Source organism: Camelina sativa, chromosome 19 (genome assembly GCF_000633955.1).
Source record: "Camelina sativa cultivar DH55 chromosome 19, Cs, whole genome shotgun sequence".
Taxonomy (NCBI): Eukaryota; Viridiplantae; Streptophyta; class Magnoliopsida; order Brassicales; family Brassicaceae; genus Camelina; species Camelina sativa.
Genome location: NC_025703.1, coordinates 24,560,520 through 24,573,481, shown reverse-complemented (window position 1 = coordinate 24,573,481; position 12,962 = coordinate 24,560,520). Strand labels below are relative to the sequence as shown.

At 39.7% G+C, this 12,962-nt stretch overlaps 1 protein-coding gene and 2 pseudogenes across 2 annotated transcripts in view; 2 read left to right on the top strand and 1 right to left on the bottom strand.

Annotated features, from left to right (window-relative positions):
* LOC104767089 lies at nt 8,226–9,239 on the top strand (annotated as a pseudogene).
* On the bottom strand, nt 9,099–10,051 carry LOC104767090 (annotated as a pseudogene).
* LOC104767087 (protein EARLY-RESPONSIVE TO DEHYDRATION 7, chloroplastic-like) overlaps nt 11,344–12,962 on the top strand; it is a 9,952-nt gene continuing 8,333 nt past the window's right edge. The window contains exons 1-3 of one of the 2 annotated variants that reach the window (XM_010491120.2): nt 11,344–12,322; nt 12,564–12,730; nt 12,828–12,955. In XM_010491120.2, the coding sequence (XP_010489422.1) occupies nt 11,400–12,322; nt 12,564–12,730; nt 12,828–12,916 (1,179 nt within the window). In that variant the 5' untranslated portion in view covers nt 11,344–11,399 and the 3' untranslated portion in view covers nt 12,917–12,955. Of the gene's footprint in view, nt 12,323–12,563; nt 12,731–12,827; nt 12,956–12,962 lie in introns of those variants that run through there. The other variant, XM_010491119.2, reaches the window with a different exon arrangement.

Here is a 12,962-nt window from a genome sequence, read left to right as displayed (position 1 = left end):
AATTTGAGGATTTGTTTTATAATGTCTCCAAAAATGTATATATAGATCTTAGGGAAATTGGTATTTGTTTTATAATGTCTCGAAGTTGATATTATTTCTTTTGGTTGTTCTGAATAATTTACGAATATAATACAACGGTTTTTTTTTTTGACAGCAAAGTATAAGATCAGCTCAAATGAGCCAATTGGTAGGAAAAACGTTTACAAAGGTAATTTGATGTGGCTAGGTTCTAGCACGTCGTGCTAGCTTGTCTGCATTACCATTTTGTGTTCGGGGGACTTGGGCTAGTGTAAAGGATAGGAACTCCTCCTTGTCCACCTCAATCTCATCCAAATATGTCTTGAAGGCAGGCCACTCGGATGGCGAAGACACCATCTTCACCAAATCAGAACAGCCTGTGAGAAAAACAACATTTTCAATATCCGCCCCAATCATACAGCGCATTGCCCATATTAGAGCTCCACTTCTGCATGGAGGGGTGACAAGCTACGACGAAGGTTAGATGCACCCATAGTGGGAGATTACCCCTCAGGGGAAATGCAATACCATCCTCGGCCTGTATACTGGTCAGTCACCTTCCAAGATCCGCCCACATAGCATCGAGAACTGTTCGTGTATCTGTTGGCTGGAGCCATTTCCGTAAGCATAGGACCAGTAGTGGGATGAGACCCATTCTGATGAGAGATTTCTACTGTGTCCGCTTGTGCCGAGAACCAAAGTTTTGCTTCCTCCTCCGCTAGCTGTAAAATTGCTAGCGGGTTGGGGTCCAAATTGCTAAAAAATTTATCATTCCTGGCCTTCCAAATATACCATAGAATCCATGGGAAGATATCCGCTGAAGGATTCTGCTGGGATCTCCAAAATAAATAGTCCATGTTTGCATAGACAGATTCTGAAGGAAAACAGTTCGGGGATGTCAGGAAGGAGGACAGAGCCCAGACCTGCCAAACCGGAGGGCATAAAAATAGAGCATGATTGATTGTTTCCTCAGATCCACCACAACGGCCACAGTCAAGATCACAGGTCATGCCGCGTCGCCGCAGATTAGTTGTGGTCGCCATACAACCTGTAATTGGTTGCCATAAAAAATGTCTAATTTTTGGTGGGCACCAAATCTGCCAGACAAACGCCTATAAAGGAATAATGTTAGGGCCAGAAGCAAATGCAGAGACCTCCTGGTTCTGACGTAAAGCATTATACCCAGATTTAACTGTGTATAGACCAGTCTTTGTCAAATGCCAACCCAACCTATCCGGTGAATCTGGTTTACCAATAGGTAAAGCATAAATAATGGCAACATCCTCCGGCTCGAAAGAGGCCGAAAGTAAAGCCAGATTCCAGGAATGTGAACTCCTGTCAAGAAAGGTTTCAACTTTAAGTGTGGGATCAATAGGCGATCCCAAACACAATGCTGGTCTCGGGGATTGAGCAGGGATCCAAGGATCTGAATAAAATGGAGTCACCGGATCCTACTCGTTTAATGAGTCCTTTGTTTACCAGAGGACGAGCAGACACCATACTTCGCCATCGATAAGATGGCGAATAAGATTTTATTGGATCCAACGGATTAGAATGCCTATAGTATCGACCTTTAAAAACCTTAGCAAATAATGAATCTGGAGCTGTGATCAACCGCCAAAGTTGTTTAGCTAACAAAGTGGTGGTAAAATCATCCAAACACCGGAAACCCAAACCTCCATCAAGCTTATCAACACATAACTTATCCAACACTAACCAGTGTAGCCCTCGTGTGTCTCCGGAAGCACTCCACCAAAAATTGGAAACCGAGCTAGTGAGTTTCCGTGTGACCGTTTTCCGGAGGCGGAAGCATGACATGACAAAGGTAGGGACGATAGTCGCTACTGATTTGATCATTACCTCTTTCCCCCCCTAGACAGCAACTGGGCAGGCCATCCACCTGTCCGTATTTGCAATCGATCCTGGACAAATGAAAAAACCTTTGTTTTTGAGCCTCCTAGGCTCTTAGGGATGCCCAAATAAGATCTCATACCACCCAAATTGGTGATCCCCAGTATTCCTTTTAGTTCCTCTTGTAAGACCGCATCAACTGTATGCCCAAATTGAACCGAAGATTTCTGAAAGTTTATTTGCTGTCCAGAAACCCGTTCATACTGTCGAAGGATCCCAAGGACAGTCTCACACTGCTCTTTCGTAGCGCGACAGAAAAAAAGAATATCGTCTACAAATAACAAGTGAGAGACCGCAGGACAAGCAGTCGACACCTTAATACCCATGATAAGCTTGAACCGCTCTGCCTTGCGGAGATTGGCAATGAGAACCTCAGTGCAAAGAATAAAGAGGTATGGTGACAAAGGATCTCCCTGTCTAAGCCCTCTAGAAGGGAGTATGGACCCATGTGGTTGACCATTTATTAGAACTTTATATTGAACTGATGTAACACACCACATAATCCGAGATATCCATTTTTCGCAAAAACCAAATTTCCGCAACAAATGTTCAATAAAAGACCATTCTACTTGATCGTAGGCCTTACGCATATTTGTTTTAATGGCCATAAACTTACCCTTGCAAGAAGGGTTAGTACAGAGACCATGAAACATCTCTTGAGCAATCAAAATATTATCCGTAATCAAACGCCCCTCCACAAAGGCCGACTATGTCTCAGAGATCAATGCCGGCAAAAAAGAACGCAGACGTTGACGTATTATCTTTGAGATAATCTTATAGCCAACATTACAAAGACTGATGGGCCTCCATTCAGTCAACCGAGTTGGTTTATCCACTTTTGGAATAAGACAAATACTTGTCATATTTAGTCTTTTGTCAAAAATACCATCCTGAAAGAAAGAATTTACCAAGAGCGTTAGATCAGATCTAACTGTATCCCATGCACGCTGATAAAAAAGGGCTGTCATACCATCCGGTCCTGGAGCTTTATCAGGATGCATCATAAACAAAACCTCTTTGATTTCCTGTTCAGTGATTAATCGTGTCAAGAACTCATTAATTTCACCCGTGATAGACAAACACACTTCACCCAGTGTTTCCTCGAAATCCGAAGGGTCAGAGGATGTGAAAAGGTCCTGGAAATAAGAGGCAGCTTTGCCCTGAACCTTCGTCTCTTCCGTAACCCAATTTCCAGTCTCATCATAAAGACCCACAATGCGGTTCTTAGCTCGTCTTTTTTTTGTCTGCGCATGAAAATAACTAGTATTTTGATCCCCAAAACGCATCCATCGACTCCTACTCTTCTGATACCAATAAATTTCTTTGTTACGATAAGCCTCACGAAGTTTCCAAGTTAGTTCCGAAATGGTCTCAACAGAGACAGAATCATCTGCCTGGGCAGTTGCCAATTGGTTCTTTAGATCCTCAACAGTTTCCCGACCATAAGGGGCTTGCGCTTTCCGCCACTAGGAGATTGTTTGACGGCATTTAATGATCTTGTCCATAAAATTGCCCGTTGGAATTGCTACCCCAGAATCCCAGCCTTCTGAAATGGCACCAAATAAACCCTCTTTATCAAGCCACCGTCGGTCAAACCGAAAGCAGCTTCTCCCTTTCTGGATTTTATCCTCAAGAAGTGCTAAAACCGGTTTATGGTCTGAGGCTACCATAGGTAAATATTCCGTGAAAGCATTACTAAAGATATCATATAACTTCTCATTGGCCAAGGCTCGATCAAGGCGACAACGGATTAGTTTCTTGTCTCGCCAACCACGCCAAGATAGACTGTCCCCAACCGCAGGAAACTCTAATAAACCACAATGTCGAATCATTGTGTTAAAACCAACAAAGGAGGATGCGTGACAGAGTTTCCCTCCACACTTTTTATGATTGCCTTTCAATTCATTGAAATCTCCAATAAGGAACCAAGGAGAATCTCTAGATAAACCAATTCGCGTTAAACTTTCCCATACTTGGCCAAGGTTTGCTGGAACCGGATCACCATAAACAAAAGTAAAAAAGATTATTTGTCCTTTATAAGTAAGTTCCACATCAATCAATCTATTAGATTCAAATAAAGCTGAAATATCATAATCATTATTATAAAATAAGGCTAAACTGCCACTACAACCGATAGGATACCCCGTTTTTAAGGTTGAAGAACAAAAATGACCAACAAAAGATTCCAAACAAGATAAAGGCTGTCTAGTTTCAGATAAAAATAAAAAATCAGGCCTATGCTTCCCCCATAAATCCCTAAGATACCCAATAGTTGCTTTGTTTCCAAGCCCTTGGGAATTCCAATTCAAAATCTTCATTTATTCTGCATTGGTTTAGGTGGCTCTGACCCACCATTTATCCCTTTCTCCTGATCCTAGTTCCTCGGGTTTGGTCCTTCCCCCGCCAAATCATTAGCTTTTGGAGCAGGACGTTTCCTTGGTGTTGTACGCAAATAAACATTCAGTTTCTTAGAAGCAATTCCTTTAAGCGCCAAAGGAGGCTTGGGCTTACGGACCTTATCCACCGGCGGAGCGGACTCAACGTTGGCATCAACATTCATATCGGTGGACTACTCTTCTGCAGAAGCGTCATCACCTTCAGCAGCAGCCGAAACCGAGAGATCCACAGTTGGCTCCTCCAAAGGAGCCTCCACTTCTTCATCACCCTTCTAATCAGCATCAAAAACCTCTGAACCTGGATCTGCGATCCCAACCTGAGTCACCAGCTGCTCAGCAGGAACCTCCGGGTCTTCCCCTGTCTCCTCACGAACCAGTTCTGCACTTGACAAAAGAGTAACCACAGGGGCATTACCAAGGTTTTCGTCCGCCAAATCAGTCTGCATAGCATCTGAATCAAGTGACCATGTACCTAACAAATCGTCAACATGATCAGTGGAACCAGTACCTGGTAGGGTCACAGCCGTACCGGAAGCTACCCCCTCTCCTTGATCAGTATTAGTGACATCCTGAAAGAGAGGTCTCCGAACCCGCTTCAATGGTGGAACGCCAATTACCACAGACTGCAAAGCCCCTTGTTCCTCAGCAATCAGGATTTGTCCTAGTTTAGTTCGTCAACCAGACCTGCTCCAGAAGAAGATGAAGCAGTCGCAGCAACCCGAGTCAAATGGCGGTGGTCATTGAACTTTGCGTAATTGGTGAACCAACGAGATTTTGAGGGGTCACCCGCCTCTCCCTCTGACCGAATCTTTATCCTTGATTCCTGTTTCCCTTTGAGCGGCTGGTGCTTGACATTGGTATGTGCCTTCCCTTTACCCTCCACCTCCTTTACTTTTCCTTTACCTTTGTTCCTATCATTTGTGACCGCTCCTTTATAGCTCTGTAGAGAACGCACCGTATCGTCCTCCATGGGGATATGTAAACCAGGAGTGATCTTAGAAGTAACCCACAAAGGACAGTGATCCACACTGTGGTAGAGGCTGAAACACTTCTTGCAGAAGCCATGAAGTCTCTCATATAGGAGAGTGACAATGGTCTCCTCGCCATTATAAAACTCGATCACCGTTTCAAAGCACAAAGGTTTGAAACCATTTACTGTAACTCTCACCCTTCTACCATCAATATCGATCGCTTCCACTCGACCAAGCTCTGATCCGATACTACGGAAGGTTGGTTCGGCCCAAAATTGAAAGGGAACATCACAAACCTTGATCCAAAATGTTAGATCCTAAGGATATGCCGGATCCACCGTTGGACTCCAGCGAACCATTGACACCCTCCAGCGATCGAAATGGAATGGAGTCATCTGGAGAACTTCCGTGATGTCATCCTCATTGTCGAAATCAAACGGGAACTTTCCAAGGACTAAGTCAGCTCCCACAACCTTCCCTTCTAAATGCCAGATCCTGGGAAGCATGAACAAGAGGGATTTCATGTCCTGCATCCAAGGATTCATACAACGCCCCACGACCGTCTTCGAGTAACCTGCAATCAAAGCCGAGTTATCAAAATATGGGATTTTGATTCTCCGCTTCGGGGCCATCCCCTCTTCACTCTTACCCTTCACACTCTTTCCCAATAGACCACTCTGAGACATGATCGAAAAAACCAAAGAAAACCACCTGCACCAAAGAAATAAGCAAAAGATATAGCCAAATACTGAGAACTCGAAAGCAAAGTTGATGTGATGAGGACTGAATACTGCTATGCATTCCTCTTTATACACCCAAATTTTCCAAAAACCGCGAGCAAGAGATCCCAACAAATTCATGAAGTAATGATAATTGATATTCCCTTGATACGCAACCACCAACATAGTATCCGAAGGCAATACCAAATCCTCCAAAACAGGAAGTCGAATCACAATTATTCACCATGAAAAGCCAATCAAACCTGATCTGATATGAACAAAGACCAAGACTCCATATCGAATCCCAAAGCCGTAATCACCGGAAGTGTGAGGTCGTACAAGACAATCGAATCTCAAAAAGGGAGAGATCCGAGATACCGCAATCGTAATCCCCATCCCCACTGATCGAATCTCACATTCCAGATTCCACGTTTCGAGACAAACCCAATATCCCAAAAATAAACCATATCTAAGATATCGATAATGAATCTTCTTTAGAAAGAGCATCGAACCTCGTTCTGATGGACCAATACAACCCGGAATCCAGGGAAAGGTTCCAAAGTCAAGCCGTAGCGAAAAACCCAGTAAACTCCGAGCAAGAGCCAATCGAAAACATTCAAAGACCTAGATCCGCCGTCGCCTTCTTTGTCTTTTTTTTTATGTTAAGTTTGCAAGAACAGATGTAACTTGTAAGTCTTTTTGTTGACATAATACAACGGGTTTGTTTTTTTAATAATCAATTAACAAAAAGACTTTAATTAACACATGAGATTTTCCGTTATCTTTTTAAGTTAGCAATTTTACAAAAGAATATAAAACTCAAAATTAGAACTATAAATCAACCAACCATAATATATTGTAACTCAAAATTTAACTTAAAAATATTTAATTCATGATTAGTAAATTGCAAATCATGCGACGTATGTTTTTAGAGTGAAGAAGCGTGCATCACCGAGTATGCAACCGACGGCAGTTAGCGTTTCCGACGCGTCCGGTATAGCATCAGTTACGTTATCATTGCGCGTTTTGGCTGTTGCGGTTTCTTGGGTGGGGAGTGCACTTTGGTGATATCAATACGGCACCGACCTTTTTTTTTTTTATATATAAAGTAATGTTGGTAAAAAAATTGTATTCATGTCCAAAAAGATAAATGTAAGTTTAATAAGAGAGAGAGCGAGGCACATACAAATGAGGGTTTCTTTAGCCAAAACCATAAAAAAGGGTCAAAGAACATGTTTATACATATCATATGACCATTAATTAGAACTCCGAATCCTAGGAAGGGTGGCTCAGTAGTTAGTTTAATGGTCATATGTATGATGTAGGTAGAGAGACTTACAAATAAAACTCAGATATACGACGGATATCTCTTTTCAATAGCTCGGCACTCTCAATTGTCAAAATGGTATTAGTTAATCTATATGACAACCAGTCGATCTTCGAACGTGGGAAGTGTCGATGATCGTATTTTTTAGGAGACAAGACTAATGTCCACTAATCAAGACTTAATAAAAACTTCAGAGGTGAACTGAAACTAATGTCCACTAATCAAGAATTTTCTGCAAGATCTTTTTTTTATTTGTGTCCAAAATATCTATAAGATTATCTCATACTAAAACAATGTTCTTGAATCCACATTTTTTTGAGGCGAAAATTAGCTAGTGTTTTCTTTCTACGATGTTAAAACGTTAAAAGAGTTTTTTAATATTTTTTCTTTCACCAAATATACAATTTCTTTGCATCATTATTTTGGAATATTAGTTATATATTTACAGCAGAAAAATCTACATTATTGAGTTATTAATTATAAAAATATTTATGGTTTACATAGAAATTTAAGAGGCATTTGCAAAAATATCATTTTTCTATATCTTTTTGCAAATAAACAAGTAATTACTAAATATGATTTTTTGCATATGTGCATATATATTTCTAGAAAAAAATTATTTTCCCTTTCTTTGTCAATGAGATTCAATATATACGAGTGGTTTGGTCAACCAATCCTAAAGAACATTGTTTATAAAAAAATTCACAAAAGTGATCCGAGTCAAATAATCCCCATTTAAGGTTTAAACAAAACAAAATGTAATACAACAGGTAATGAATCCAACGGCGGTAGCGGTATACACCTCTGCCGCCAAAAAGAAAACAGAGTACTCGAATCCAACGGCGGCTTTAATTGCACCTTGATTTAAACACGATTCTTGTACAAATTTAACTGATTCTTGTTCCATCTTTCCGAAACAATAAATCAGCAATTAAAATGGTTTCTTTATACGTTATAAGATCATTTCTTCTTCTTTTCATTGTTTCTATTCATCTTTGTCGCACGACTTCATCAAGCTCAGAACCAGAAGCTAATATTACTATCGATGTGAGCCAAGCCTATAAACTTGTTCATTCTGGCTACACTTTTCTTGATGTCGGTAAAAAAAAATTACTCCGTTCAGATTCAATCACGTCTCTATTGTTTGCTCGATATTTTCTGAAGTGTGAGAGCTGTTTAAAACAGAACTGTTGAAGAATTCGAAAAAGGCCATGTTGATTCAGAGAAAGTCTTCAATGTTCCTTTCTGGTTATATAGTCCACTGGGTCAAGAGATTAACCCTAATTTCTTGGAACATGTTTCATCTTTCTGCAACCAAACCGATCATCTCGTCCTGGTGATAAACTGATGAGTCTTGTCCTTATCATATGGAAGCATAATTTTTTACTCAGTTCACTGGTTCTGATAGTTGAATCTGTTGTTTTAATCTTCTATTTACAGGGTTGTAAATCGGGAGTTAGATCATTGTATGCTACCAAAGTTCTTGTTTCTTCCGTAAGTACCAAAATATTCAAGATCTTAATGAACCTTCTTGGCCTTTTTTTTACTTGTGACGTGAATAAAAACAGAGGATCTAAGTCTCTCTATAAACGTTGTTTCTTTGTATCTATCTGAGTTTATTGATGATAGTTCATATGGGATTGTTTGATCATGTAACAGGGCTTCAAGACTGTAAAAAACATGGACGGTGGTTACATTGCTTGGGTCAATAAGAGATTTCCAGTTAAAGTGGAACACAAGCAACTCAAATACGATGAGCTCTGATTCAGATTATCCAAATCTAACCATGTTAAAAGTTAGTAGTATATTGTTTTTTTTTTTTTAAAGTAGATGTGAATATGTATGTATCACTTATTATTACATTACATTAAATAAAACACATAATATTTGGGGTTCAGACTTTTAGAGAGATGAAAAAATTGGCGGACCAAGCAATGAACCCCAGAATCAACAATGTATGTATTCCCTGATATATATTGAGAAGAGTCATGAATGAGATAGCGAACGAGATTAATCCCCGGATCCACGGTTTGTTGCACCTTTAGCGGGACAGTCCGCTCGATCACAGTCTTGAGCCATTCTTTCTCCATAAGACCTTGTGTTGTGTGATCTCTGACTTGAAAAGCCCCGGTGCAATCGAGTTCACTCTGATCTTGTAAGTTGTAAACACCTAACTCAAGAGCCATCATCCTTGTCATGGTGTCAACACCACCTTTAGAACAAGCATACGCCACTCCGCCAGGCACAATACGGCCGTGGAGTCCAGAGATTGATGAGATGCTTATCACCGAACCACCATGTTTAGCGTCGCGCATTAACATGCATACGTATTTGGAGACTAACCTTTCAGATTCAGTAACTAATATTGTCAGAGCCGGCCAAGAGGCCAAGCAAGCCAAGCATTGGCTTGCGGCCGTGCATATAAATAGAAACTTTCGGCCGTTTTCAATAAAAGTTTTTCTTAGACCAGTGGTTAAGTTGTATTAATATTAGCACTACCTCTCAGGTTTGACCTCCATGAGCTGCAATTAGTTTTTTTTTTTTTTTTTGCTTGTAGCCCTAAAAAGTTGAGCGCCGACTCTGAATATTGTGTACCCACCAAACTTTAGAACCTTTCAGATTCAGTTACGTCTTTATTGTTTGTTCGTTTATTGTGACTTATGAAATGATTAGCTGTTTGGAACAGAAGTGTTGAAGAATTCGACAAAAGGACATATTGATCGAGAGAGAAAACTTGAAATGTTCCTTATTGGGTTATATACTCCACGAGGTATAGAAAACAACCTAAATTCTAGAAACATGGCATCTGTCTCTAGCCAAACCGATCATCTTGGCGTTCTATTTAATAAGTTGTAATAACAATGGATTTGATTGGTGACCATGTTTAAACGAAATGGTTAGAAAATTACGAGCGGTTATAAAGATAACGGTTAAAAATAGCAGATCTAAAAATGATATAGTAAAAGAAAACGGTTGAATATTTACCTTGATTGATAACATTATAGCGGTTGATTAGTAAAATGATATTAAATTATAATTCTTAAAAACTAATTTGATTAAATAGTAAAAATATGGAAGAAGACATTATATTTTATAACATGAAAAATTAATAAATCAATAAATTAGAAATCATATTTTTTAGTGGTTGTGATGATTCCAACAAATAAATGTAATTAGTCTCACAATTGGGCTAATTATAACTTCTTTCAAGTAAATCTCTCAATAAAGAAATTGTGTTTTTTTTTTTCTTTTTTGCAAAAAAAATTAAAATTGTTAAAACCAAACTATTAATAAAACATAAAGATTATTGGGTCAATTTGAAAATCCATTGAGATATAATTTATCAATGTGCATTATTACAAACACATTATCATCTTCCTATATATATATATATATATATATATATTTTGTAAACCTGTCATTTTGAACAAATTTTTAATACAAGAAAAAAATATATTCAATCACTTTGTTTGCAATTGAAGTTGCAAAAAAAAGTAAATTGCCAAACGCCCATATTTTTTTATTGTTGATTTCCACATTTTCAACTGCTCAAAATTAGCTCTAGCCGCCTATTCTTTCCACTAATTCTAACCATTCATTCCAACACCTTCTCCAACCAATTGAGCATTTCATTTACAAAAGAGGCGTTAAATTTTTTATTATAAATTATTTTTAACTTTTCAAATAAAAAAAGATTATGTCATTTCATTTAGAATTACTTAAAAATAATTCTAAATATAAAATTACTAACAGTACACTCTTTTTATGACTAAAATGCAATTTCCGAGACAAATGGACTCGACCGACATCAGAAAACTAAACCGTGTAACAGCGCGGGAAAAAGATGTCGACAAGGTTAAGTTATAAACCGAACCGGTTTAGACCGGGTACACGCGTTACTTACGCGCAACCTCCACGTCTTCACCATGGCACCATCATTGACAGAGACACAAATACTCTGTCCCTTTCCTTCCTTCCTTCCTTCCTTCTTCAAATAAATATCTTAACCATACCAAAGTCTTCTCTTCTTCATTCATTCCTTAATCATCCGACGACAATGGCTTCCTCCGGCGACAAGCAAGCTTCATCTCTCTACCCAACAGTTGACACATCGAACCCCGAAGCTCCTCCTCCTCATAACCCTAGCTCCTCATCCTCTTCCACTAATAATCTCTATCCTTCTCTCGATATGAACGATCTCGCTCGTAACCTCTTCCCTGAGCAACCGGAGACTAACCCCTCCTCCGTATCAGCTCCTCCCGCTGCGACGGAGGAAGTAATTTTGAAAATCTCCGGCGCGATTCTTCACCTGATCGACAAATCTTACAGCGTCGAGCTCGCGTGCGGAGATCTCTCGATCATCCGTATTGTTCAAGGAGATAAAGTTGTCGCTGTGCTCGCTAGTGTCGCCGGTGAGATCCAATGGCCGTTGACTAAAGATGAGAACTCGGTCAAGGTCGATGAGTCTCATTACTTCTTCACGCTCCGACCTACAAGCGATGAAGAAGACGGAGGTGCTGGAGGTAAGAAGAACTCTGACGAAATGTTGAACTACGGACTCACGATTGCTTCGAAAGGTCAAGAGCATTTGCTGGTTGATCTTGAGAAGATCTTGGAGGATTACAGCTGTTTCACGGTTCAGCAAGTCTCAGAGGAAGCGAAAGAAGCAGGGGAGAAGGTTTTGGATGTGACGGTGGCGAGAGAGACGTCTCCGGTTGAGCTTACTGGAGAGAGGAAAGAGATTGTGGAGAGGCAATGTTCGGCGTATTGGACGACGTTAGCTCCCAATGTTGAGGATTATAGTGGGAAGGCGGCGAAGCTGATTGCGACTGGCTCTGGTCATTTGATTAAAGGGATTCTTTGGTGTGGTGATGTGACTATGGATAGGCTTATTTGGGGTAATGGTTTCATGAAACGGAGGTTGTCGAAGGCTGAGAAAGAGAGTGAAGTTCATCCTGACACTTTGAAAAGAATCAGGAGGTATGTGTTTTTTAAATGCTTTCTGTTAAATTTTTGTGATTTTTGATTCAGTTTAGATAGATAGAAATTTGTGTAAACTGTCTTTAAATAGTATGTCTTGATTTGTTCTTGTGTGTCCTGGATGAGTATAATTGGGAAAGCTGAGACGATCTGTGTTCCAAACATGACATATATATAGTCTTGTTAAATGTCATTATTGCTGCTTGTGTATTGGTGTCTCATTATGTAATCACCAATGCAGAGTGAAGCAGATGACCAAAATGACAGAGAATGTGGCAAACAGCGTTCTCTCTGGAGTTCTTAAAGTTTCTGGATTCTTTACAAGTTCAGTGGCCAACACTAAAGTAGGAAAGAAATTCTTTAGCCTTCTTCCTGGAGAAGTCATCCTCGCATCTCTTGACGGATTCAGTAAGTCCACTAATCTTTATATTATATAATGTACTTAACCCGACTTTTATGTGGCCATATTCATGATTATTTAAGACTGTTGGTTATGTTTTGATAGATAAGGTATGTGATGCTGTTGAAGTAGCTGGGAGGAATGTAATGTCAACCTCTTCCACTGTCACAACCGAACTCGTTGATCACAAGTAAGTAATATCTGAGTATTCGAGATTTGGAACTCTTGATTATTTGGATA